This window comes from Prionailurus viverrinus, chromosome D1, assembly GCF_022837055.1.
Source record: "Prionailurus viverrinus isolate Anna chromosome D1, UM_Priviv_1.0, whole genome shotgun sequence".
In the NCBI taxonomy this organism is placed as follows: domain Eukaryota; kingdom Metazoa; phylum Chordata; class Mammalia; order Carnivora; family Felidae; genus Prionailurus; species Prionailurus viverrinus.
The window spans coordinates 22,219,619-22,247,478 of NC_062570.1; the positions used below are offsets into that span (position 1 = coordinate 22,219,619).

General features: G+C 51.7%; 1 protein-coding gene across 4 annotated transcripts; it reads left to right on the plus strand.

The window, feature by feature from the left end:
- Positions 1–290: 290 nt before the first annotated feature.
- On the plus strand, positions 291–27,687 carry SLC37A2 (solute carrier family 37 member 2). 4 transcript variants are annotated; one of them, XM_047876866.1, is made up of 18 exons: positions 291–323; positions 15,979–16,060; positions 16,515–16,608; positions 16,740–16,818; positions 18,525–18,660; positions 19,081–19,157; positions 20,049–20,215; positions 20,797–20,840; positions 21,149–21,301; positions 21,644–21,734; positions 23,070–23,132; positions 23,453–23,538; positions 24,050–24,098; positions 24,305–24,378; positions 24,667–24,745; positions 24,889–24,986; positions 25,275–25,339; positions 27,096–27,687. In XM_047876866.1, exons 2-18 carry the CDS (start codon positions 16,031–16,033, stop codon positions 27,109–27,111), a joined length of 1,401 nt encoding a protein of 466 aa, XP_047732822.1. In that variant the 5' UTR covers positions 291–323; positions 15,979–16,030; the 3' UTR covers positions 27,112–27,687. The 4 variants fall into 4 exon arrangements, with proteins under 4 accessions (XP_047732822.1, XP_047732821.1, XP_047732820.1 ...); XM_047876864.1 differs by lacking the exon at positions 291–323 and adding an exon at positions 2,384–2,813; XM_047876868.1 differs by lacking the exon at positions 291–323 and adding an exon at positions 12,730–12,866.
- The last annotated feature ends 173 nt before the right edge of the window (positions 27,688–27,860 follow it).

A 27,860-nucleotide genomic window follows, 5' to 3' on the forward strand; every position in this document is an offset into this window, starting at 1 on the left:
GAGAGGAAAACACAGAATCCAAAGCAGGCTCCAGGCTTTGAGCTGTCAGCACAGAGCCCGACGTGGGGTCCAAACCCACGAACTGCGAGATCACAACCCCAGCTGAAGCCGGACGCCCAACCGACCGAGCCACCCAGGTGCCCCTAAACCACAGTAAGCATTTTTGACAAATGATGGAGGACTATCCACAATAAGAACTAGAGATCTTTTCCTTTAGTTTCAGATTCAGTAACTCATCCATTCCCTTCTTATTGCCATCAGATACTGCTGTCCGCACCCTGCAGGGTTTGAGGAGTGTGTAAGGGGTGCCAGAGAACAGGAAGGTGAGTCAAGAGTGGAGAGCTTGTGTAGGTGAGTGAAAGGATTATCTGAGCCATAACATCCTCTTTGTCACTCCCCTAAGCTGCAGGAAACAAGGAGATTGTCCCGCTCACCCACAGGAGCAAGTAAGGGACATTGGTAAGAGTCTATTATTACCAAAGGCATTACCAAGCTGCCATCCTGGCCCCTGAACAGGAGTATGTGGCTGGAACTCACAGGGAAGGAACTGGAACAAGGCAAAGACTATCTCAGGACTGGCCCTGCTCCCAGCTACTTGTTGGCACTCCGGGCACATTAGCCATACCACGACGAGGGCATATTAGTAATGTCTCTCTGAGAGCTCCAGCCCCAGGCAAGCATGGTCCGCTAAGAGGCACAAACACCATGTCTCCTGAGAGGCATGTGAAACGAGCAGTGATGAGAGTTATTACTTGTCTTCTTACTGTCTGAAATCAAAAGAGATGTTCCACACCACTGAAGACTGGGTGGCACCTCTGGAGCCAGGGAGATGGTCCCCCTCCATTCCTCAAGTGATGTCCATGTTCTCCTCCCGTATAGCATCGAGTAACTCAGCGGCTTCCTTGGCTCATTTGTATTTCAACTCTATCCTTCTCTTTAGTCCCTTAGGAACAAGTAGCTGTCTTCCTGGGGATATCAGCTCAGTATTCTAGTTTGTTTTCTACCCCTTAACCTGCTTTCATTCAGGCCTAATGTCTACTGGGTGTTGCTGACCCCAGAACTGGTCTGTCATACATTCTGAAACATCAGGTGTCTCCTGGGATTATCCCAGGTAAACCAGAATGGATCCCAGATGGATAATGCCCATCTCACTGACTTGTGAGAATGAAATGAATGGACATCTAGGCATAGTGAGTGGTATAATTGGGGGTTAAGTTAGCTGCTGTTTGCTATGCTCTCCCGTTGGTGTTTCACCTCTCTGTACTGCACCTAATCTAGCATTGGCTCCTTCTGCCTCCTTTCCTCTTTTCTCTCCACCCCTTTACCTCCTGTCCTCTCCTTGTTGTCTTCATTTCTGCCACCAGACCTCAGCCTCTGACTGCCTGGCATCAACAGGGTTTCACAACTCTGCTTACCCTCTTTTTGCTTGATTCTAGGGCTGGGAACAGCCAGGCCCTTCATTCTGGGCCCTGACCTGTGTGGTGGAATTGTTGCTTTCTTTTGCTGACCTTGCGCGTAGGGTCTGGCCACCCCTAGGACTTGGGGGCAGTGAGGTGTTGGGGCTGAAGCCAATTTGCACAGACCCATTTCTATTTTATGCTCTATTAACAACTTTATTTTCCAAGGGAATGCTTCCTCTCCCCCCCGCCACCCCCCCCCCCCCCCGCCTCTACAATTCACCCGTGGGCTTGTATCCAAAGATCTCACAATATCTTCTTAAAAAAATTTTTTTAATGGTTTTTTAAATTTATTTTTGAGAGAGAGGGTGACAGTTGGGGAGCGTGAGGGGCAGAGAGAGAGGGACACACAGAATCCGAAGCAGGCTCAAGGCTCTGACCTGTCAGCACAGACCCACATGTGGAGCTCAAACCCACCAACCTCAAGATCATGGCCTGAGCCCAAGTCAGACCCTTAACCTACTGAGCCACCCAGGTGCCCCACAATGTCTTCTCTTTAGAGATGGAAACACCCTGGAAATCTTTAGGCTACCTGCAGAGCACTTTTAAGGCACAGAATTCTGTGCTCCTTCATTGCTGCCTGGCTGCTCGCCTCCAGAAGGGAGAGAAGGAATGCCTGCAAGATTATCCCTGCAAGAGTGCGTGGAAGGCCAGTCCTTCTGGGGAAGGGGAATGCTAGAATCCTGCCTGGCTCAATACACAGCCTGGAACCTGAGTGGGACAGGAAGCCCCTGCCAGGCCTGGGAGATGTATTTGGGACAACATCATAGCTCCCTGAAAACCTCCTTTGCTCTGAGGGTGCGCCCCAACTCAGGTCAGTGTAATGCTGGGGACCACTGGGTGTCAGGTTTCCCAGCGTGCCTCAGTTTCCCGGTGTGTGTCGGGAGCCGCTCCTCGGGAGAGAAGGGCGCTTCAGGAACAGGCTGCGGGCGGACGGAAGGTCGCGTACTGCTGGCTAGTCTGGGCTCGCCGCTTTCGGTGCCCAGGAGGGAAGTGAGCAGAAAGTAAAAGGCCGACGGAGGAGCCCCTAGAATCTCTGAGGGCGGTCGGTCGCTAGCCTGGAGACTGAGCGGGAGAAAATGCAGGTGCCGGAGGAGGCTGGCCGGGCGGTTTGCTCGCCGCCCGACCCCGAGGGCCTTCAGGTGCAAGGGGGCGGGGGCTGCAGGCGTCCGGCCGCGGAGCCGGGGCGGGCCGAGCCGCGGGGCATTTAAACCCGGCAGTCTGCCAGCGAAGGACACGCGCCCCGCGCCGTCCCCATCTTCGGCCACCCTCTCCGCTTCGGACACCGGCCGGCGCGATGCGGTCTGCCTTGGCCCCGGGTGTCTGGTTCCTCCGCGCCTTCTCCAGGGACAGCTGGTGAGCAGGGCCGGGGCTGGGGGAGCAGCTGCCTGCGTCCGGGGCGCTCCGGGGCCAGCCTGACACCTGGCCTGGGCTGGCTTGCCGGGAACAGAGGCCGGGGGGAGCTGGAGTTTTGAGTGGCCCTTTTGTTGTCTCCTACTCCTTGAATAACACAAAAGCCAGAACCCAGTGGTCCTGGGACCTCACCTGGGGGAAGGGGAGGGGGTCCAGGCCCCAAGGGACATACCAGGGGAGGGCATACCTCTCTGATCTCAGCCGCCCCTTAGCACCCCAACAATGAGTGCGGGGGCTTCCGCAGTAGCTTTCCTCCTGACCAAATAGGGGGAGGCTGTGGAGGCCACAACATGTTGAGGTGTGTGGTGGGTGGAGGGCCTTCAGCCCCATCTTCATCAGAGGCCACCACTGGAGCGATTTGGGGGGTCTGCACCGTGTTTATTTTTAACATTGGGTTAGTTGCCATCATTTACAAATTGTAAAATTTGACATACCCAGATTCCTGGCTCCTCTGGAAAAACAGACGTCAGGCCTAAATTCTCAGATTATATTACTAGGGGTTGAGGAGTACCTTTCCAGAGCATGGGTGCTCTTAAGATGACCGACTTATTCCAATTTTAGATGGAAAACCCTACATACCCAGCCCCCTCAGTCCTGGGAAAATTGGGATGGTTGATCACCCACAGTGCTTTGCAGTCGGTGGCCGCCCTCACTGGTGACAGTCCTCACCACTTCCAGCCTTTTTCGCTCATTTACGTTATGTATTTGATCTTTCTTGAGTTTAGGACTGTGAAGAGATATTTTCAGAAAAAGATGAAAACATGACTCTTGATAGGATATAAAAATGAACATGTGGTAAAGATTTTATTTTACTCATAATGAGGGCACCAGAAGATGTTATGATCAGTTAAGAAAAAGTTCAAGAAGAGGGGAATAGGGAGTTAGTGTTTAACAGGCATGGAGTTTCGGCTTGGGAAGATGAGAAGTTCCGGGGATGGATGCTGGCGATGGTTGCACAACAATGTGAATGTACTTACTGCCACTGAACTGTTCACTTAAAAATAGTAAATTTCATGTGTTGTGCATTTTACCACAATTTGAAAAAAATCCAGGGGCACCAGCATGGCTCAGTCGGTTAAGCGTCTGACTCTTGATTTTGGCTCAGGTCGTGATCTCACAGTGCAGTCTGTGAGTTTGAGCCCTGCATCGGGCTCTGAGATGACCGTGCAGAGCCCGCTTGGGATTCTCTCTCCCTCTCTCTCTGCCCCTCCCGTGTGAGCGCTCTCTCTCTCTCTCTCAAAATAAAATAACCTTTAAAAAGTATCCAAAGAGCATGCCCATTTATAAGTCAGGAATATTGAGGCAAAATTGGTTTTTCCACAGGTTGGGAGGGAGAAAAGGCTATTAATCTGAGACTGTCGTTTCATACACATAGTTTGTATGACTTATCAGTTACCTACCACTTCAAAGAATTATAGCCCAAAGTCAGTGAAAGGCTAGATAGAATTCAATAATTGGAGGGGTGTCCTCTAGATAATACACAGTTTTCCAGTGAAACATTTTTTTTTCTACAGTCTCCCCTGCTTTGATCAAAAATAGTCTCAAAGATTATTCTTTAAAAAAAAATTTTTTTTTATTCTTTATTTATTTTTGAGAGAGAGAGAGAGAGAGAGAGAGTGCGAGCAGAGGAGGAACAGAGAGAGAGGGAGACGCAAAATCTGAAGCAGGCTCCAGGCTCTGAGCTGACAGCACAAAGCCCGACACAGGGCTCGAACTCATGGACTGTGAGATCATGACCCAAGCTTAAGTTGCATGTTTAACCGACTGAGCTACCCAGGCGCCCCTCAAAGATTATTCTTAATCACAAAATGAGTCTGATCTCATTAAATTTGATCTGATTATGTATATAGGTGCAACAATAGTGTTAATCTGTAATATAGACCTTGTTAAGTTTGCTTTGCTAGAAGTTTTCGTAAGGAATCTTAGATTGGCCTTTTAAAAGCCCCTATCTATCTATCTATCTATCTATCTCTGTATTATTTACTGTTTTGAGATTGGAAGTCAAGCCAAGACACTGGTCTTTACACTAGGTTTTGCCTGCTGTACCTATAAATTTGGGCAAATTCCTCTTTACTCGAAGCCCCGAAAATATTCTAAGACCCCTGGGCCTGCCAGGGAATAAGGTTCCTTATTTGCCTGTAAGAGAACACAGTAAGCCAGGTTTCTTGGGAGGGTTTTATTAGTATTGGCTCCATGCAGGCAGCCTTCGTTCCTTAAATGGGGCTGGTTATGTCTGATTAAGCGATCATCATTGTCAAATATGACAGCCCAGGCAAAGCCTTGGTTATATAACCAATTTTTCTAATTACATCCTGGTTTAAAAAAAAAAAAAAAAAAGACAGGGGGACCTGGGTGGCTTAGTAGGTTAAGCATCCAACTCTTTAAATTTTTTTTTTCTTTTTAATGTTTATTTATTTCTGAGACAGAGAGAGACAGAGCATGAGTGGGGGAGGGTCAGAGAGAGAGGGAGACACAGAATCCGAAGCAGGCTCCAGGCTCTGAGCTGTCAGCACAGAGCCCAACGCGGGGCTTGAACCCACAAACCGTGAGATCATGGCCTGAGCCGAAGTCGGTCGCTCAACTGACTGAGCCACCCAGGTGCCCCTAGGCATCCAACTCTTGATTTCCGCTCAGGTCATGATCTCACGCTTTGTGGACTCCAGCTCCACATTAGGCTCTGCGCTGACACTGTGGAGCCTGTTTGGGATTCTCTCTCTCTCCCTCTGTCTCTGCCCCTCCCCTGCTCATGCTCTCTATCTCAAAATAAATAAATAAGCTTAAAAAATTAAGTGAAAATGAAAAAATTTAAAAAGGATGGATTCTTACTGAACTTTTGCAAATAACCATATTGCTACGAAAAGCAGGAAGACTCAACAAAAGTTTCTGAATTTAGGGGGCATGGTGGTCAGGTAAGGAGAATAAGATATTTGCAAGTATTTCATTTCAGTTTACAAAAAACAGAATGTACTAAAGTGTTTTGGGTTATAGACAGCTGAAGAAGAAATAGAAAGGGCTTCCTTACATATCATCAAACACTCTAACCTTAACAATATTCCAGACATAAATGACTGCCATCCCTCATCAGTTCATTTAGGCCTATATCATTAATTCTCATTCCACTGAATCTCGGGTTGGCAATCTCATAAACCTATCTGCTTCTTCACTCGAGTTCTGGAAATCCTGACTCCCTCCACTGGTATGTTCTTAAAGATGTGTGAGCTGTGCCATGGGAAGCCTATACACAAGAATAAGTGCCTGGTGCATTGTTTTTCTGAGACAGTTCTTCATTGGTAGAGATAAAACCTTTGGCCCATAGCTGACTGAAGAGCCTTTAGGAAGCAGCAGCCGCAACAGCAGAGTAAAATAAAAATTTGTCTGTAGGTGACAGAGACGTTAAAAGGTATGAATTAACTTACTACGATAATTTTCAAAAATGAACAACCTGATGAGAATTCATGACAAGAATAATGTGGCTACCCAGGAAATTTGGTTGTTCCTGAGATATGCAAAACAAAATAAGGCCAATTAAAAATCTAGATAATGTCTTAAAACGTAGTAAGGTAAATTCAAAGATGGTGAACATGACACCTGATTTATAAAAATGAACGAACACAATTTTTATAGAGGAAAAGAATCTTGAGATATTTAAAAATCCTGAGACAGAATCTATATAATATACCAAGGATGTACCAATAATATCAACTAAAGAGATTCAGTAAGACTGGAGTAAGTCCTGTGCATCTGCATTTTGTTTATTTAAGTAATCTCGACGCCCAATGTGGGGCTCGAACTCATGGCCCTGAGATCAGGAGTTGCACGCTCTTCCACCTGAGCCAGCCAGGTGCCCCTTCGCATCTGTATTTTAATAAAACTCCATAGGAAAGTCTGATGTGCATCCTGAATTGAAAACCACTGACCTAGCAGATGTTAGGTTCAAACTAAAGTAGGATTGCAGCCCAGGTAACATTTTAAATCATAACTGAAACCATGACTGGTAACACTGTGTTGTTATCATCAGGCAAAGCACCACTGGGGGTGCTGATACATGGTGGCAGATCATGGGCCCAGAGGGCACTGAGAGATCTGTAGAAACTTCTCATACAGCATGCAATTTGTGAAATATTTATGTAAATAATAACCTTTTACCTCGAGAAATTTAACCTAAAGAAGGCTGAGTCTCTTCTGATTTCACAGTTATTTTCATGCAGTTGGTCAGTAGCAACATATCAAATAAACCTAATTATTTGTAGCACCTCTCTTTTTAAAAAGTGAAAAAAAACCCACAAATCTTTGTGATTTTCTAGGGGCCCTCTTGGACATCTCATAGATAGTCTTAGGTATAAAAGATATCCAGGAAATTTTATTTTGCACGTAGGACTTGATTTGGGGAAGGCAAAAATCAGAAGTTGTTAGGACATTTGAATGCTTATCATGAGTGCCTAAGAAATAGTTCTTGTCTACCCACTTGAAAGTGACAATAATACATGAAAAAATAAACATAGAAAGTAACATTGTAAGGAAACTTTTTTTTAAATTTTTTTTTAACGTGTATTTATTTTTGAGACAGAGAGAGACACAGCATGAATGGGGGAGGGGCAGAGAGAGAGAGGGAGACACAGAATCGGAAACAGGCTCCAGGCTCCGAGCCATCAGCCCAGAGCCCGACGCGGGGCTCGAACTCACGGACCGCGAGATCGTGACCTGAGCTGAAGTCGGCCGCTTAACCGACTGAGCCACCCAGGTGCCCAACATTGTAAGGGAACTTAAGTCATTTCCTAAGCGGGAAATCTTTGTTTTAAAAAGTGTGGAAAATTATTCTGTGAAGACACACAAATTCTGCCATGTAGGCAGATTACACAGGAGGTAAGAGCATAACATTTTACAACCTCTCTTTAAGAGCAGACCAATAACCAATGGTCAAAAAAATTTTGTCATTTTAACAGAACAAAAACCAAATTCTACTTTTGCACCGACACATTTGATAGTAAAGGAACTAGAGCCTCTTTTTGAAAATAGTATGAATAAAATAAAAACTGTGCCAGATTTTAACAAAATTTTACCATAATTACTTGTGTTCAGACTCGTCATTTGCACATACTATAATCTAAGGCAAGTCAAATTCTCTTTTCACAAACGTACACATTTATCTAGTCAGGTTTTATCCCTCATTGTCCTTTTTCTTATTCTGGAATGACCCGTCATTTTACATTTGTATAAATTACTTCCCTTTTTTTCTTCTTAATAAACAAAAATGCATCTCATCACTGTATACGCCAAGTCGTACCTATCTGCCACTGTTGTTCCTAACAGAGTTTCATTCATACACTTTACTTATGTCCTTTAACCAAATAACTTACATTTTAGAGAAAAGGGGGTTGGGAGGGTAGATAACAGTAAACAGCCTGTCCCACACCAATATTTAAAACATTTTTTTTTAACGTTTATTTATTTGTGAGAGAGAGACAGAACGTGAGCGGGCGAGGGGCAGAGAGAGGGAGACACAGAATCCGAAGCAGGCTCTAGGCTCTGAGCTGTTAGCACAGAGCCTGATGCAGGGCTTGAACACATGAACCATGAGATCATGACCTGAGCTGAAGTTGGATGCTTAACCGACTGAGCCACCCAGATGCCCCCACACCAGCATTTTAGAAGAGCTCACGAATACACATAACACAGCTTTCTACAACCACACGTGTCCTTTACACACTTTTGAAAGTGTGACTCCTGCAATGTCCTGTGTTCTCCAACATCTCCCAGATTTAAGACGGAGCTGGATTGAAATTGTATGCCCTGTGCAGTTAACTTCTCTAAGCCTTGGTTTCCCCATCAGTAAAAAACTGGTGGGTTCTTTTTTTCTTTAAATGTTGTTTGTGTATTTTTGAGAGGATGTGCCGAGGTGGGGGTGCAGAGAGAGAGAGGGAGACAGAGAACCCCAAGCAGGCTCCGTGCTGTCAGTGCCGAGCCTGACGTGGGGCTCAAACTTAGGCAATGTGGGTTCACAGCCTGAGCCGGATGCTTTAGCCAACTGAGCCATCCAGGTGCCCCCCAGCCAGGTGGGTTCCTGAGGATAATCATGATGTGTGAAAATCCTTGACTTCCAGTGGCACTCAGGAAGTGTTCTTTCACTTCTTTCCCGATGAGTGTAGGTTTGGACTCCTATCAAACACTAAACGTTAACGTACTTCCTGCTGGAGGCACATTATTATTTTGAACTCTGAGGCCCGCAGTGATGAAAACACGGTCCTACCTTCCTGGATGGAACTGATGCTCAAACCGGAGAGAGGATGTGTGCAGTTTTCGGACTTCATGGGTCCCGAAGGAGGGCATTTCAATTAAGCAGAAGTGAAGAAAGCTGACCTAGGCAGACCTCCCTAGACTAGGACACCAGAGGGTGGACTGGCTCTGAGCTTTGGATACCTTGTCTGTGAAGTGAGGACACTGGTAATACCTACCTCACAAGACTGTCGTGAGGAGCAAATGAGGTACAGTGTGTAAAGTACTCAGACCAGTTCCAGGCTTCTGTTAAGCATTGACTACACATTAATTATTGACTGCTATTCTGCTCACTGTTTCTACTACTTTGTGCCAGACATTGTTTGTTTGTAGTTCACTGCCAGGCGATTATTCGTTTCGCCACCTAACGTATGGGTATAAGGAGGCACAGAGAAGTAACGTGGCTTGTCCAACACCGCGTAGCTGGGGACGTGACTGGGCTGGAGTTTGCATCCAGGTCGGTCAGACTCTCAGGCCCGGGGTCTTTCTGCTGCCCTCTGGGTGAGAGCGAGGGAGGGGAAAGATCACAGGGCCCTTTGGCCTCACACAAATCACTTTAACCCTTTAAAGGCTCCAGGTCCTGGCGCACCTGGGTGGCTCAGTCGGTTGAGCGTCTGACTTCGGTTCAGGTCATGATCTCGCAGTTCACAGGTTCGAGCCCCGCATCGGGCTCTGTGCTGACAGCTCAGAGCTTGGAGCCTGGAGCGTGTTTGGGATTCTGTGTCTCCCTCTCTCTGCCCCTCCCCCGCTTACGCTTTGTCTCACTCTGTTTCCCCAAAATAAATACATGTAAAGGCTCCAGGTCCTTGTCCACAAAATGGAAATGATGATGTACCGATACCACGGGGTTTGGGTGAGATTACATGAGAAGGTATTTAAAGCACTTAGCTCGGTGCCAGGCATACAGTTAGCCCTTGGTCATTGCTAAGTGCTTGGGCAGTTCTGTGGAGGGAGGGATGGATCCAGCCTCGCCAGGAGGGAAAAGTAGCATTGGACTTGTTGGGTCTGGAGGCCGTGGAGCCAGCAAAGGCACAGAAGTGAAGACAGTCTGTCTATTCAGGACTAACAACGTGTAACTGCAGCTGGCAGGGGCGTAGGGTGCGGAAGGAGCAGTCCCTGGAGACGAGGCTGAGAGAGACAGGCAGCCGGAAGTGTGCAAACAAAAGTCCGAGACTGAGAGGTCTCTGCCCAGGAAGCCAATACTACTGCCCTTCCCCCTCTGTGTCAGGATGGGGTGGATAACTTGTTCATGGCTGAAAGAGTCATCTCAGCCCTGGACCGGGCTGGTGCCCTGCCAGAATTCTGCTTTGCGTCTGCATGGGCATGTCTGGGGGCAGCCGGCAACGTGGGCACCTTGCCAGAGATGACTGTGGCTGGTGCTTACGGGGCTGGGCCCATTTCCTGGGGCCCTGTGAGGGGGAACCGCTCGAGACAAGGAGAAGAAAAGTCTGTGGGAGGAGGCCCGGCTGGATGAGCAGGAACAGGGAGGAGGAAGGCTTCAGGAAGGCCGGAGCTGTGAACTCCCACGTCACTGTTTTCCCCACACCCTAACCTTCCCGTGGGAGCTGGAGGCCGAGGCTGCCTGGTGGCTGCAAACTGAGTGGCTCTCGTTCTGGAGTTTGCTGAGGGCTCACACTGCCAGATCCTAGAGCCCACCCTTAGTAGACACATAAGACATTCAAATGCATCCCAAGAACCCGCTGTACGCCAGATGCTTCCACATCCATTACATCTCATTTAATCCTATAACAATCTTGTGTGCAGGAGCTTATTATCTTATTTAAAGAAGATCAAACTGAGGCTTAGAGAGTTAAACAACTTGCCCAAGGCCACAGCAAGCAGCAGGACTCAGCCTCTTTGGGTCTAAGTCTGACGTTCCTCTCCCTATTCCGTCGTGGCCTCAGATCAGGGGCCCCAGATGCTGCGAAGCAGCTGTCTTGTCTGATTTTCCTGGTAACTGCAAAGAAGTTCTTGGGAAGGGCAGCAGAAAGGGCTCCTTAAAATGAGCTGTGGTGCCAAGGTGCTGCTCTGGAAAGGAATGGGAGATCCGGGAGGAGAAACCGGAGGGAAAATTATTATTCCCGCCCCATCTTCTTGGGCCCCTCAGGGTCAGAACTGGTTGAGAGCACATGACCCTGTGGTGGTCGCCCTCCCTCCCCACCACCACTCGTGATTGCTGCCTTTTACTTCCTCTTCCTCCCTGCTGTTTCCTCTTTCCCTTCTTACTGAGCAGATTGGTACCTCCCTGGCTTTGGGCGGGGCTGTCTGACCTAGAGCCCGGGAACTGGTCTGGAATGGTCTGTCAAGGCCTTATTTCTTCTTCAAACTGTACCAACCGAATGCAGAGATCAGAGTGGAGCTGTCCCCAAGTAACAACAGAATTGAGGACGGACACCAGGGGTAGAGTCCCCGAAGCCCACCACTCCCCCATCTGGCTGTGCCTGAGTTGGTCTTTGGGTCGTGGTGGGGGAGGGGCAGTACTGCTGTTCTCCTTTTGGCCTCCAGCTCATGCCCCCTACCCTGGATCCTTCATGCTCAGGAGAGCGGTGGATGAGGGTGAGGCGTTGGGGCTAGGCCCGTAGAGAATCTTGAGAGGAAGATCGCTGGGCAGGACCACAACTCCTCCACCATCAGCACATTTCCATCTGTGCTGTCTGCACAGCGTTGACCACCTCTTCCAAACCCTTCCAACCCTCACACTCTTCCACGTTCTCCACTTGCCCAAATAAAACATCATGCTGTAGCTGTAGCTTAAAGCCTTGTCTTTTCATTCTGTTTGAGCACTGGGGGGTTCCCTTACAGAGCTTCCTTCTCAAAGCTTTCTTCTTTCCTTAAAGTGATCATTATCTATTCATTTATCCTATAAACTCCTGTGGCTTCTTGTGGCTACCTGCTAATGGCTGGAAAGGATCTTGGGACCAAGCCCTGAGTCAAATTGATCTCTCCGAACAAGCTCCTGAGACCCAGCTGGGGGAAGGGGAACAAGTAGAGGGTTCCTTGGGTTGACTTTCTGCCCCCAAGAGGGGTTTGTGCCCTCAGTCCTGACGGGCCCTCCCAGATGTGGCCTGTTCCTGTCCCATCCTGTGTGCTGGGAGGCCTGGCTCAGGGCTCTGCCCCATGCTGTCTGTTCCAGGCTGGCCTCCCCCTACCGGGGTGTCTCCCAGTGGCAGTGGGGGATTTGGCAGGGGGTGGGTGGTGGCACTCTCACCATCGGCCTGTTCTTACTGTTCCCAGCCTCTATCCTTTGCAGATTTGCTGAGTCCCAGAACAGGGCACTTCCAAGGACAGGCCACCGAGTCCCTTTCCTCAGGGCAAGTGCCAAGCTTACCTGCAGCCACAGCCAGCCCAGCGTGTCACATGGCTACCTGAGCAGACCCTTACTAGCAGCCCCTGGCTGAGGCAGGGGGAGGTAGGGAGTGGTTGATGAGGGACTGGCCTTACAGGGGGTTAGCGATGTGGTCACAAAGCAAGGAGTCAGGATGCAGGTATGCGGGTGGGGGTGGGGTGTTGACTGGGTAGCTACTGGGGAAAGGGGGCTCCTTTCCACCGTCTCCCAAGGCCAATATCCCACTGCTGTGCTGTTTCTTGGAGTTTTTTGTTGTTGTGCTGGTGGTGATAATAGGTCCTTTGAGGTTTTTGTTTGTTTTTAACCCCTTGCTGCTTTGGGACACATTGTTCCTTATCCTTACCTCAGAAGAAGTCCTAGTGCAAAGTCTTGATAAGGTCGGTATTTGGACTGTCAGCTAGCAATTAAGAGATAGCTCGTTAGCCTCTCCATCTAGCCCAGTCACTGAGTGTCCAGTGTTGGGAGGTGGGGGAGGTGGGACTCTGCAAAGTGCCACTTTTTGCTAACAAGGATTTAGAGGATGGGACAGCCGGCCTCACCTGGAATAATATGGGGGCCTCACCGTGCACGTTCCTTCGTGCCTAGCATGTTTGCCCAGCCTGGCCTGCCACCCGGGCTGCCATCCGTCCCCTCACAGCACCCCCCACCTCCCCAGGCCAGCTGTGTGTATTTCCCCGCTCCCTTCCTGGGGCCTCTTGATTCTGAAGAAACGGTTCAAGAGAAGTGAAACTTCTTCTTCACGCCCAAGCGACCATCGCTATCTTTCCTGTGAGAGACTATGAGTTTGGCAGCCTTTGCCTCAGCCTAGCTCAGCCCTTCACCTGATTGATGACCCTAGTCCCCTTTGAACTGTGGCACCTTGGCCTTTTCCTCAGAATAGCTGCTAAAGCAGAATGGAATGGAAGGAAGACTGTGGAGTGAAGATGGATTGGGTGAACAGGTGCTCTGCCCGGGTAGCCATGGGATTCTGAGCTCATCCCACTGCCTCTTTGGAGTCCAGGAAGGAAGTTCCAAAGAGTATCCATGCCGGGCCTGGCATCACAACACGTTTGATCCTCCTGTCCCCCCTACCCCCAGAATCATGCCCTCTGCTCTCTTGGGTATCAGGTTTTCTACTGGAGGTTGGGGTCAGAGCTGGGAGAAGGGGCAGGCCAGGCTGCTGGAGGGGGGCAGGCTGGAATCTCACAGATGAGGATACCAGTGTGGGCCCCTGCGGATCCTCTGGATCCGCTCCCAAGGGAGCACATGAGCAGGCCACTGAAGGCCAGAGTCTCTGCTCCATCACGTCACAAGCTTGGAGTTGAAGCAGAGTGATGGTGGGCAGTGCGTGTGAGAAGAGCAGTGTGGCTGGAAACCGTGCTAGACCTTTAGGCCCCTCGTTGGCTCTCACCAGCTCCTGAGAGGGCTTCCCAGGCAACACCAGGCTCTCTAGCTGGCAAAGGCCTTCCTCACTGCTGGGCCTATCATGAGAGAACAGAGTCAGGAGCCTCAGTGGGGCTACAAGGATCTCTCAGACCCAGAGGAAATCTGATTTGTCTCCATGGTCAGTGGCTGTATCCATGTAGCAGCCAGGATAGGCTCAGCTGAGCCCTGCAGATGGGGGTGGGGATCTTAAAGATGGTACAACAGGGACCTAGGGGCTAGGGTGAGAGTAATGTTGTGTTCACCTGTCTTTGAGATAGATGTGGTCGGTGCTATCATCCATGTGCAGCTGATGAGGAAACCAGAGGGAGAAAAGATTTAGGAACTTGCCTTTGGTTACACAATACATTAGAAGCATCACTCAAAGCTTTTAGCTTTTTTCCTGAACCAAGTAGCTTGGTTATCTGCAGGGTATAGTTTTCTTTCATCCATTACTCTCTGAAGAAGGGCCACCTTCTCAGAGAATTTCCCCCAGATTTTACAAGTCCCTGAACTTGGAACTATTAACAAGTCCCTCGTAGGAATTATGAAGCATATGCCAATTGGTGGGACCTGGAAGGCCACTAAGCCTTCCGATGTCAGTCACTGTAACAGTCACTTGGAGTAACCCCACATTCCCTGAGGCTCAAGTCCCTGAAGGACCTCTGTGGCTACCTTGGAAACTGGTAGCCAGAGGGACCTGTTTGTAGAGAAGCATAAAATCCAGGCTAAATAGTTGGAACCTCACTCTTAGCAGAATGGAGAGCCACTGAAAAAATGTTTAACCAGGTGACAGAGGGTGTGTAACTACATTCTCTTCAGAAGATACACTGTGAGGTAGTGGAGAGAACGGAGTCAGAGAACCCAGGTAGGCAGCTCAAGTCCAGGGTGAGGTAAGAAGGGTCCTGGGAGCCCAACCTAAATTCAGGCTCTTCTGAAATTCCCTTGTATTTCACAAGCGGTAGCCTTCATGACATGTTTGGGGGAAGTGAGTTTGGGGTTTGGAGGCAGATCTCTAAAGACGGCAGAGTAAGCCTCCGGTGTCCTGCCCTTCAGGTTCATGGAACTGAGGGATGGAAAGGGCTTCAGGGCCCCTCCCACCCTTCCCCACCCTTCTCCACGAGATCGTGCATAAACCAAGGCTCTGGCTCTTTCCTAATGTCTAGCCTTTTCTCCTGGGTTGGGGGTCCGTTTTGAGGTCTATTTTCCAAGTACTTCCTGGCTCCTGGTGGCTGACTCAGCTCAGCTGATGCTCTGCTAGGGGCGCAGACGCTGACTCAGGAGGACATTGAGGCCCTTTTCCCAGGCTCTCAGGAGAAGGGCAGTGGCCGGGCGTGTGGTGGAAACTTCAGTGGTGCCTGGATGAACTGTTCTTTCCATTCCAGACCGGTCCTTGGGATGAGAAGTGGGGGTAGGAGAGGGTACATGTGATGTGTGAGCCACAGATGGAAAGAATGATCCTTCTGTCCAGTGGGATAGACCAGACTGGGCCTGGGAAGAGGATGTGGATTGTGTCACCAGATTTCCCACTTTTGGCTACTGCCCTAACTGGACTGCAGCAGGTGCTGTCTCTGCTGTGTTCAAGGCTTGAGAGGAGTTGAGCTCACTTTAGAGACAGACCTTCTTCAGTGTCAGCCTCCCACCTGCTCCCACCATTTCTGGTATTCTTATTAAAAACAATTCTACTTCGCTGCCACCATGTCTCATACAGGCAGACACAGAGGCGTCCTGACCTTGGCGAGGTTAAAGGATAATAGAGGTGTGGGGGGTGACAGGAGTCGGGGGTGGGGGGAGGGGCGGGCGTAATTTGTGTTGTCTAGGGTGCTGGTACTGAGCCAGCTTTGCTGAAGGGCCTCAGGAGGTGGGACCAGAGAGATAGGGCTCCCTGAGTGCCCTGGACCCCGGGCATCTGTTCCTACCCTCCCCTTGGCCTCTGTCCAAGGAACTGTCTGGAGGGGAGACTGAAGGTAGAGAGTTGGTGGTGCTGAGGCCCTGGGGTTGCCAGAGCAAGTCCCGTGGGGATACCGTGTCTGAGCTTCTGGCTGAGGCCAACTTCCTGCTGACCCAGATGCCTGCCTTTTCCTGTAGGTTCCGAGGCTTCATCCTGCTACTCACCTTCTTCATTTATACCTGTTATCACATGTCCAGAAAGCCCATCAGTGTTGTCAAGGTGAGGCTGGCCTGGTGGTAAGGAAGAATGCAGGAGATGCTGGGCCCCAGCTGAAATAAACTCTGGTAGAATGGTCTGGAACTTGGCCCATAACCATCCTTATTCCCTCAACCATAGTCAGGAGACAACCCCTTCCCATGGCCAAGCCCCATTCTCAGTAGTTGTTCTTCCTATGGAACTTTCCCTGTGTATTCCTTTTGACAGCAGTGTTGCTGGCTGTGGGTGGAATGAGAGGGCAGGGACCCTGGGCTCTATGGGCTCTGGTCATAGACTCCTCTTCCCCTTCACGGAGGGCCTGATGTGACCACTTGCCCTATAACCAGTCACGGTAGGCAGGATGTCATGCCAGCCGAAGGAGCATGGAGCCCAGTGGGGAGGCAGTGGTGCTGGTGTGGTTGGGGAGGCAGATTGCTTGCTGATGACCCCTGACCCACACATCCTATTGCCTTTTCAGAGCCGTCTGCACCAGAACTGCTCGGAGCTGATCAAGCCCATTAATGACAGCCACAGTCTCAATGACACTACGTGGTGCGACTGGGCTCCCTTTGGTACGAACAGGGCAAGTTGCTCTTCCCCACTCCCTAGCTCCCCTCCCCAGGAAGAGTTTGTCCAATGCCGGTAAGGACTTCTTGCAGGGGCAGCCAAGCACCAGCTTTCTGTCTCTGCCATCTGTTTTCAGACAAGAACAACTACAAGGAGTTACTGGGGGCCGTGGACAATGCCTTCCTTGTGGCCTATGCCATCGGCATGTTTATCAGGTAAGAGACTGGCAGAGCCTGTGACTGTCCCCGAGTCAGGGGGGATCAGAGCTGCTGCCTCCCCCTGACGAACCTGCAGGCAGCAGGGTTGAAGTGAAAAAGCCGATCCCCCCCCCCCCCCCGCCAGGTGGAAATGAGACCAAGACTTGGGCACATACCACCAACCCCTGGCCATCCTCATTTCCTTACCATGGTCACCTGGCCTCCTCCGTCACCTGGCAGACAGACTCTTCTTTTCCTGGAAAGTCTTTCCTGGATGCTCCTTCTGAGGTTATTCTCTCAGATGACAGTGGTGGTGGTGTGGCTGGACAAATATGGCTTGTCCTGAACTGGGATCCTTCAAAGGTAGCCCTGCACACAGAGATGGCAAGGAAAACCACTCTCCTGTCCTGGGCCTAAATTAGCCCAACAAGCATGGCTTTTACATAGCAATCCTGGTGTTTGTTGCCAGGGGCCAAAGATGAAAAGGTAGGGTACTGCTTTCCAAAGGCTCACAGCCTAATGGAGGTGCCCAACTCATCAGCAGCTGGTTACAAACCAGTATGGTGGCTCTCTGAGGGAGGTGGCTACAGGCCGCTCTGGGGCTCAGGGGTAGTCACCTCATGCCAGCTGGGATTAGAGAAGAGGGGTTAGGGAAGACTTCTGGAAGGAGATGATACTGAGGAAGAGCAGTGGAGAAGTAGCTGGGCAGAAGGACTAGCATGGGTAGAGAAAGGCAGGTGGGAAACAGCACGATCTGACTGGGGGTGTACTCCTAACAGCTTTAATAACAGAGTAAAATTTGAAGTAGTGGCAGGAGATGGGGCTGAAGAGCCAGGCTATTGTGTGCCAGATGCGGGCACAGGAGAGCCATTGAAGGTGGTCCCCAGGGGTGTCATGTTCGGATATAGCCAGATATTTCAGACAGATCATTCTGGGCATGATGGAAGATAGTACAGATGGAGGACGAGACTGAAGGCCTGCTCACTCACACTTAGGAACAGATTTGATAATGGCCCAGATGAGCTTTGAGAAGTTGAGTTAGAACAGCAATAATAGAGCTGAAGAGAGCTGATGTCCTGGAGAACTATTTAACAGGTAGGGTCTTGGAGGCTGAATTGCGAGGCATGGGAGGGGAGGCAGGAAGCAGGAAGCTCCATGGTCTCTGGCTGGAGGGGCTCAAGATACTCAGAAGAGGGGCTCACTCAGAAGATACTCACTCACCACACTCACTCAGAAGAGGGCTCAGGCCAAGGGACTGAGTGGGGAAGGAGGAGGGAGAGTTCAGGGTGTTGAGTTGCAGATGTTTCGGGGGTACCCAAGTTAAGATGTCCAGAAGGCACCTGGGTGTGATCCTGCAGGGTGAGAGATCAGGATGGAAAATATGTGGTTGGAGCTATTTTATATCTAGGTGGTAGTTAAAACCGTAAAACTGATGCAGGAAACTGTGCCCCAGGGAAAGTAAATGTCCAGTGGTGAGCCGAGGGGAGCGAGGGGAGGAGGCCACGGAGACACTTTAAGGAGCATGTTCAGCAGTGGCAGCTAAGGCAGGGAAGTCCAGTGAGTGGAGGCCGGAGAGCATCCCTGGCGTGTGGCAGGCAACACAGAGGTCATTGGTGGTCACCTGGGCCAGAGCTGTGTCAGTGGTGTGGCGGGGGAGGAAGTATGTGGCAGAGGTGAGGAGTGCAGATGGTGACTAACCACAAATCCTACTCTCTCTTCTCCAGCGGGATTTTTGGGGAGCGGCTCCCCCTCCGTTATTACCTTTCAGCTGGAATGCTGCTCAGTGGCCTCTTCACCTCGCTCTTTGGCCTAGGATATTTCTGGAACATCCACGTGCTCTGGTACTTTGTGCTCATCCAGGTACGAGCCTCCATCTTGCAGTCAGACCTCTGCTCCATCATGGGAAGGATTGCGGAGGCTGCTAGTCCTTCCCAGACACCCCCAGGTGGTGGCAGATTTGGGCTGGGGATAACTTCTTCACAGCCCAGTGCTCCTCTGTTGAGCCTTGGGGTCCTACTTCCCACTTCTCAGGATCACACAGATCCTCCCTAAGTCTGCACTGAGCACTACCCCGAGGTCCCTGAGATGCCTGAGGGGCTCGGTCTCTGCAGGGAAGGATCTTGGGCCAGAGGAGAAACCAACCTGTGGCATTAGGGTGTGTGTGAGGGAAGAGGGCACTTGCAGGGTGGGCCATGGAGGCCCCTCGGCCTGGGAGGGGTCAGAGCTGGGAGTTTGCTGCCCGGCCCAGGCCTGTCCCACTAACTTCTGGTCTCCCTGCAGATCTGTAATGGGCTTGTCCAGACCACAGGCTGGCCCTCTGTGGTGACCTGCGTTGGCAACTGGTTCGGGAAGGGGAAGTGAGTGTGGCGAGGGAGGAGGAGAGGGGGGTTACCCTGGGAGGGCTGCGGGGAGTGAGGAGGTCACTCACGGTCCCGGTATAATTTCAGGGAGAAGGGTTAGAACCTGTGTCTGTCTCACTGACTTTCACGTTTAGTCACATTTGGTGACTAAAAAGCAGTGCTGATTTGCTCCTTGATAAGGTTTTAATCCATAAAAACAGGCGACCTTAGTTATGCTTTCGCCTCATAACAGACAAATTCTCATCTTGCATGAAGATAAAAATGGAGACTGTTAAAACTTTATTATTGTTGTTATTATTATTATTTTGTACTTGAACTGGCTTTCGTGCAAAAAAAAAAAAAAAAATGTTGCTTTAGAGCAGAGATTGTCCAGCTCAGCCCTACCGACATTCGGGCCTGGATCATTCTTTGCTGTGGGGCCACCTGACACACTGTAGGGGGTTTAGCAGCACCTACCCACTAGATGCCAGTAGCACACCTGGGGCTGGGCCAGTGCAAAATCTCCAGACTTTGCCAGTGTCCCCTGGAGGCAGAGTGGCCCTGGTGGAGGACCAGCAGCCATAGTGGGGTTGGGGGTGGGGGGGCTTGATGTCCTCAGGACAGGGAGAGCTCCATCTGGAAGCCCCTGCGTGTGCTGCCTCTAGTTGCTGGCAGAGGGGAGCAGGACCCCAGGCCTTGTTGTCACTTGCTTGACGCTAGGCAAGCCTTCCGCCTCCTCCCTGACTGGTTGTCTTTGGGCTTGGAGGCTGGAGGCAGCCAGCGTTTTGCACTTGGCCAGGGCAGTTGTGATGAACCCTCTGCTTCTCTGACTTTTTATTTATTTATTTATTTATTTATTTATTTACTCTCCTCCCCTTCCTTTCCCCGCCATTGCTCCCTCCCCTCCAGGCGGGGGCTTATCATGGGCATCTGGAACTCACACACGTCTGTGGGCAACATCCTGGGCTCCCTGATCGCTGGCATCTGGGTGAATGAGCAGTGGGGCCTGTCGTTTGTGGTGCCTGGCATCATCACCGCTGCTATGGGTGTCATCACCTTCCTCTTCCTCATCGAATGTGAGAGGACCCCTCCCTCCCCACAGGGCTCAGAACTGAACCTCCCTCTTCTCCTCTCGGGGTCTGAGAGAAGGCAGCTGGCTCGAGGGGGAGGATTACTGGTCGTGGAGCTGGAGGACCTGTATGTGGCCCGGGACAGACAACCTCTCTGGGCCTCAGTTTTCTCATTTGTAAATTAAGAATAATAGCATCTACTTCCTAGGGTTGGGGGTTGGTTAAGGTGTCAGTGAGACGTACAGTTGGGACTCACGGCCTGTAGTTGTGCTCGGCAAGTGCCAGCTGACTCTGAAGTGTGAGAAGGGGAGAGTGGGGGTGACGGGACACTCCCCATCCGCTGTCCTCTTCCCCATTCCCTGACAGCCTTCGGAGACAGAGCTAGGCCGGGCAGGGTGGCCACTTTGTAGCAAGAGAACGGAAGTCCACAAGGCAGTAGTGACCCAGGTGGTTGTTAGGGGAGCCAGGCTTAGAATGTGTCTCTCGAGCCTGGGTTGCAGGCTCTCTTGTGCTGGGAAGTAGACTGGCCACCTTAGGGAGCGGGGGCTGGCCCGCCAGGAAGCTTCTTAGCGGGTTGTTTTTTTCAGACCCCGAAGACGTGGACTGCACGCCTCCTCAGCACCACACGAGTGTGAGTGCCCCAGCCCGACCCCCACCCTGCCAATCCATCCTCAGAGACAGGTCCCAGAGGGGACTAGGGAGTTGGAGGAGGGGCTCGTGTACCCACGAGCTCAGTGGGTTACCTCACGGGCTCAGTGTCAGGCCCTCAGGTTGGCTCCCCGACAGCCTGATCGGGCCTCGCCGGATGGTAGTTCAGTCCAGGAGAGGAGCGCGTACCTCTTCCAGCCTGGGAACCCCTACCTCTCACGTGGCTTATACCTCCAGCTGGTGGGAGGCGGTACGCAAATGTGCTCACAGCAAGGGCTCATCTCTGTTCAGGATGGGTTGGAAGAGAACCAGCACAACCCTGAGGACCTTGGGAGTGGTCTGTACACTAACAAGGAGAGCAGCCTGGAGACCCCTGCCAGATGCTCCAAGGAGCCAAGCGCTCAGCCTGCCGCCATCAGCTTCCTCGGGGCGCTCCGGATCCCGGTGAGAAGCTTGCAGGATGGAGGGAAGAGAGAGGCTCTCTAGATTTCTCTGCTGGATGTCAGGACATGGGGGGACGCTCGGGGTGACCTATGGCTTCCAGAATTTCTTTACATGAGATGCTTAGGGTGAATAGCCAACTTGGGGGGAGTAACATGGGAGGCTTGCCTTGACACAGCACTGGAGCATAGGCACATTGCTTTTACTGGGATTGGATGGAGGTGTACTTGAGGTTGCTTTGTGGCTAGGTGGTGGCAGCCCTGGGGTGCTGAGTCAGCCCCTGGGGCTACCTGGGCCAGGGATCTCTTGTATCTCTTCCCTCATGCCTTCTGTTATGCTCTCCAGGGTGTGGTCGAGTTCTCTTTGTGTCTGCTCTTTGCCAAGCTGGTCAGTTACACCTTCCTCTACTGGCTGCCCCTCTACATCTTCAATGTGGGTAAGTAAAGGGGAAGAAGAGGTGAGGATGGGGGTCTCTGAGGAGGCCAAGGCCATCTTTGGCAGGGAGAGGAAACCTGTCATGGGATGTGCGTGATTCCAGAGTATGGGCAGGATGTCTGCTGAACCTCTCGTAGGGCAAAAGGAGACTTAAAAAAAAAATTTGGTTAAGTAGGAAGTTAGACCTTGTACACGGCCTCAGAGACCCCAATGCCAGCCACCTCTCCTCCTTGGAGATTAGGAACACCCAAGTTTTATTCTGTAATCCTGCCTAACTTCTCTAGCCTTAAGTACAGGAGCACCCACCTCAGGCCTGCTTGGCTCCCCCATGAGTGGATAGATGGTGCTAGGAAGGATCTGCCTTTGAATGCCTCCCCAAACCCCAGGAGAGGGCCTAGTGAGCTACCCACCGCCTGCTTTTCTCACCCCAGGGGCTGCCGGGAGCCTCCTGGGATGGATGGCTTGTGCCTGGGTCAGCTGCACTGCCCTCCTCTGGGCCCCCTCCCCCCCACCCCTGACCGCAGAGCCCTGCAGGGCTGAGGCCCTCTGCTCCAGGGCTTTGCTGCTCCCTCCAAGCCCTGTGGGAGGGCCAAGGCTGCTTTACATGCACCGTACTTGCTCTGAACGGGATGCTGCAAGGCCAGATTATGCAAGGCCAAATCCCAGCTCATATCTTGCCCAACAGCCCTGTCATAGGGCCTCTTTCAAAGATAGAAGTAGAGCATCAGGGTGGCTCCGTGGACACTGTGACTCTTTGTTTTGTGGCCTTGTATGAGTCAACCTTGAGGGTTAAGCTACAACTCAAGCTTCTGGACATTCCTTTTTCTAATCCTAGGACAAGGGCTAAGACCTGAGGTCCCCATTTGCCTGTGAGTCTCCTTCCTGGCTCTGTTTATTAGCAGAGGTCTCAAATGGGTGGGAAGGCTCCTGGCAGAGGAGGCCAGTTGTTCAGGAGCAGAGCAGGAATGTGGCTGGTTGAGCTGCGGCTCAGTGAGAGTTGTGTCCCCAGGGTAAAAGTGGCCCAGTGGGACAGGGTTCTTATGGGCCAGATCCCAGTGCTTTCAGGGGAAGGCTTTTCCAAGGGGTCAAGGCCAACCTGCAGGGGGAGAAGGAATTACAGGATGGGATGGAGGGGCAGAAAGGGTGTCCAGTCCAAAAGTGCTGCAAATTTACTTGTGACCCTGGCCAATGACTTCCCCATGAGTCTTCACTCCTTCATCTGAAAAAGGAGGAAATGGACCGAATCAGGTGCTCTATAGGGGTTCTTATGGCAGTGGCACTCCAGGACGTTTGCTCCGAGCCCCCAGGTCTGACCACATATTTGTGTTTTGCATAGCTCATTTCAATGCCAAACAGGCTGGGGACCTGTCTACCCTCTTTGATGTTGGTGGCATCATAGGTAAGGCCCTTCCCTGTTCTGCCTCAGGTTTCATTCTCCTTTTCTCTTGTGCGAGTGCAGAAGGACAGGACAGGGCCAATGCGACATGACCTGGGCAGCTCCTGCCCAGTTGGGTGGCCCTAAGAAAGTTGGCTCTTGAGTTTGATCTTCTCATGAGCAATGGGTGCCGGGAGGGCTTGAGAGGGAGAAGCTCTGTTGGTTCTGGATGCCCATGCCCAAGCTAGCACCGGGTAGAGGATGGGGCAAAGCTTGGGGTGCCATGTAGTGGGAGGCCGTGGCCATACCTGGGGCAGCAACGTGTGAGTTGGTTTGTGTTCTAGGTGGCATCATGGCAGGGCTCATCTCTGACTACACCAATGGCAGGGCCACCACCTGCTGCATCATGCTGATCTTGGCTGCCCCCATGGTGTGTATAACCTCAAGAGTGAAGCACGTGTGCTCACGTGGACTCGTGTGGGCTGTTGAAATGTGTGCACACCTGGGCATTTATGCACATGCCTGTCTCTTTGCGTGTGTGTCCATCCTTGTGCACACCCAGGGGCGGGGGAGAAGCCAGGGTGAACACAGGAAAGAGATTTGGACTGAGAATTTTGGAAAGGGATTAGTGATGACTTGGCCTTGGTGGAGAAAGGGGAGGCCAGCTGCTAAAGTTCTTGGTCAAGGAGAGTATAGGAAATTAAGGTTAAGTAAGAGAGAAATCTTTGTGAAAAAAGGGCAACAGTATATTACCATGTGTTGGACCCTCCATCCCTGGGACATTTAAAGACCAAGAGGTCTGGGTTCGAGAAAGAAAAGGAGTAAGGTGACCTCTGAGGTTCCCTGGCAGGAGGGGGTGTGCCAGACTTCTGGGCTCCATCTAACCCAGGCAGCCCATGGGGAAGCCTGAGCGTGACTGTCTCTCCCCTCTCCCCTCCCAGATGTTCCTGTATAACTTCATTGGTCAGAGTGGGATTATCAACTCCATAGGTGAGGGCGTGGATGCGAGTCCTGGCAGCCCACAGGAAAAGCCTTGCCTTGGGGACCCCAGGAAGCTGGCTTGGGGACATCGGTGGGAGGCACAGGGAAGTGGAGGTTCTCAGCCTGATGCCTGGAGGGGGTGGTCTCACCTGCTTTGGGGCTGGGGCTGGTGGCGGTCCCTCATCCCTAACCAGCTGTCTCTGTTACTGCCTCAGTAATGCTGATCATCTGTGGGGCCTTGGTCAACGGCCCTTACGCACTCATCACCACTGCAGTCTCTGCTGACCTGGTAAGCGGGCTGCTCCCCTGGGGCCGGGGATGACTCTGGGGGCTTGGTCAGGGCCTGGGGGCTCCAGATCCATTTCTCAACATCTCTAGCCCCTCCCAGTGCACAGAGATCCTGACATATGAGATCTTCAAAGTCCTTCAGAATCTGCCATCGGCCCCTGGCCTTTTCTCTCAACTCCAAGCCCAATTGCTGCCTTTCCCCAAGTTAGCCCCATTCCCAGCCCTGGTCCTGCCTGGTGCTGCCTCTTCATCTCCTGGTGCTCCTCCCCGCTCCATTCTCTCTCCCCAGGGAACTCACCAGAGCCTGAAAGGCAACGCAAAGGCACTCTCCACCGTCACGGCCATCATCGACGGCACTGGGTCCATAGGTCTGTGACTATAGCTTTTGGTTCCTGGTGGCTGAGCCCTGAGCCTTGTTTTTAGCACATTTCTTGGAATGCTGCCCACAGGTGGGCAGGGAGGTTCAGGGCCCCTTGTTGGGTTCCCTTCTCTGACATTGTGTTCTTTGCAGGTGCGGCTCTGGGGCCCCTCCTGGCTGGCCTTATTTCACCCACAGGCTGGAACAATGTCTTCTACATGCTCATCTCTGCCGACATCCTGGCCTGCTTGGTACGAGTTCTTGGGGTACACACATGGGCACTGGTGGGAGTGAATGTCCTGTCCTGCCAGGCTAGAACCCGGGAGGTCCAAATCATTGGCCGTGAGGGGCTCTGGAACATGAGAACAGCTGCCTTTCACTCAGAACCACTTTCCTCCCATGAGTGAGCCCCTGCCAGGTGAAACTGTGCCCACAACCTTCCTTCCTGCCAGCCCCCTGGTCACCTAGCACCAGGGACTAACCATGTGTTCATTGCTAATATTTCCCTCCCTTCCCTTGGGTACTCGAACTCCCCACAGCTCCTCTGCCGGTTGGTGTACAAAGAGATCCTAGCCTGGAAGTCATCCCTGGGCAGAGACAGAGGGTGAGTCCTCCAGACAGCTATAGCTGTATCCCCAACCTTACCTCTTGTGGGCATTAAAACCAGTGCTCTGGGGCTCAGCACCCAGTCTGAGCCCACCTGTAGCCCAGAGTGGAGCCAGACCCTGGATGTGCTCCGTGGCCCCCCCACCCCTACCCTCAACCCTGCTAATGTGTCCTCTGTTGTCCCCATATGTCTCCATAGCTCTAGTCTGGCCCTAACCCACCCGCGATAGTATTTTCCTCAAGTCCCATGACTTTTGTGAGTATTTTCTTCAAGTCGGTAACTAATGTGCCATTAGAATGGGGCCTGCATGCAAATCCTCTCTCCTCCACTGTGATTTTTCCAACTTCCTTTTTGTTTTTCTTGGGGGCCAGCTCCAAAGACTCTCTCCCCGAGCAGAGCATGGTGCTTGGGATCTGTTTCCTAAGGAGCCTGAGCTGCCACAGAGGTTGGCAGACTCCTCTCCTTAGGGCTTTGGATGTACCCCGAGGACAGAGGCAGGATCCAGGGAAATAGTTTTCCCTCTGAACTCGGACTCTGAGCCGTACGTACCTCCTGAAGTTCAGAAACCGAGATCATCCGGCCCCTCTGCCTGGGGTGTACAGAAAAAAGCAACTACCAATCAAAGCCTCTGGGAGAAAATTCCGATCAAGTCTCGGTGGTTGGCCTGGTGTGTTCTCTGTGTACTGCCCACTGGTGGCGGGTGTGGAGGCCGCACAGATAGGCTAGTGGCTGAGGCAGAGCCAGCAAGAGGTTGGGCTGTGTGCTGGTGCTGAGGGTAACGCTCTCTCTGGCCTTTCTGGCTCTCCTTTTGAGCAGGAGGCTCTGGCTAATGAGCTGGCCGGAGCCATGGACCTGGTCCTAGATGGTAAATGTGTGGAAGAAGCCCCTGGGGTCATGATGACCAGCATCGTATCTGGGGAAGCACTCCCACTTACGGATGGCATCTTCCAGGTTCAGGGGGAGAGGAACTGAGAGCAGGAGGCATTAGCAGAGTATCTATCTGCCTGCCCTGGAGGAGGGGGCAGGGGATCCGTGCTCCTCCCTTCTGCCTTCCCCAGGCCAGGCCTGAGGGGAGGCTGGGAGAGGAAGAAGGAAGCAGGAAAGGGGGATGAATACTTGGTAAGCATCTGCTCTGTGCCTGGAACTGAGTCTGACTTCAGACATACCCACTTATCTCTCAGCAACCGTGAGATTGGTTCTCTGATCTCTAGATGAGAGGCTCAGAACTCATGGAATGTGCCTAAGGCCTTCAGCTTGTCCCAGCAGAGTCTGCTTTGCTCTGTACTGCTGCCATCCTAGGCTGGGCCTTGTCTGCAGAAGGCCAGTGTGTGGGGGAGCGGAGGAATGTACTAGGGTAGAGGGAGCACTGGGCCTAGAACCAGAAATCCCTGGGCAATCCTGACTTCCCTGCTCACTTTCATTTATAAGACCTTGGGCGTATCCTCTGAGCCTCCACATCCTTATGTGTATAACATGGAGATGCTTATCCCTACATACCCGACAAGATCGATAGGAGGCTGCGATGAGACGGGATATGTGATACTGCTTTGTAAAACTGTCAGATGTGGTACAAACGTTGTAAGGTTTTCGCTATTATCCTGGCTTGCTGAAGAGGTGAGAGGGCTCCCTAATGGTAGAGAATAGGGATGAGAGGCAATTATTAAGGGATCCTACAAACCCATCTTCTCTGCTCTGACCATTGGCTTATTAACCTGTGCCTCACTTTCTCTTCCACTGCCCCTCTCTCCTGCAGGTATAAAGAAATATGAGGCCTTGATTGGAAGAGAGGCACGGAGGGCCCCAGCTGATTCCCAAAGAGCTCTCCCCCTCCCGCCACCGGGGGCAAGACTATGGAAACTGCCAGCGATGGCTGATGGAAGCCTCTTGACCTAACACCAGCCAGCCCACAGGGCTGCTAAGAGGCTAGGCGATTCTCCATGGGAAGGGACCGCCAACATGGGGAATGGAAGACTCAAGGGCCTGTGCTCTGGAAGCCGCAAGCAGAAAGGATGGGGATCAGAGCTGAGCGGTGTCTCCAGCTTGCTAAGGGGAGGATATGCTCAGACTCCAGCTTGTTCAGATTCCAAGACTGAAGGCAGAGGCCTGACATGGACCAAGGCTTGGCAAAGGTGTGTTCTCCTTCCCGTGTTCAGTTTGAACCTCCGTGACCAGCCTGTACCTGTCGGTGGATTTCCGACCCTGTTTCGGAGCTGCCCAGCCTCACCTGGCTTCTTCATCCACCAGCCGGTTTTCTCGTGTATTCCCCCACGTTGGAAACTCTTCTCCCTTGCATTTGATCCTGTCTCTAACTCCTGACCTGAGTCGATTAAAGTGTTACTGCTATATCCTCCGGGGCCAGGACTAGGGAGACGCAAGGGAGGTGCCAATGGTGCAAAAGTTAGGGAGGCATCACTCTTGGGCTTGGGCCTGGGCCTGCGCCGCCCTGGAGAGTGAAGGTCTCCTTGCCTCAGTCTCCTGCCAGCCCTCTGCGTCCCCAAGGGAAGAGCAAACACCAGTG

What these genes read in the sequence shown, in the direction of transcription:
- SLC37A2 (XM_047876864.1), top strand. Translation starts at nt 2,755, where the DNA reads ATGCGGTCTGCCTTGGCCCCGGGTGTCTGGTTCCTCCGCGCCTTCTCC. An exon ending in GTGCGACTGGGCTCCCTTTG is followed by an intron (nt 16,609 to 16,739) that starts GTACGAACAGGG and finishes ATCTGTTTTCAG; the next exon opens with ACAAGAACAACTACAAGGAG. An exon ending in TGATCTTGGCTGCCCCCATG is followed by an intron (nt 23,539 to 24,049) that starts GTGTGTATAACC and finishes CTCCCCTCCCAG; the next exon opens with ATGTTCCTGTATAACTTCAT.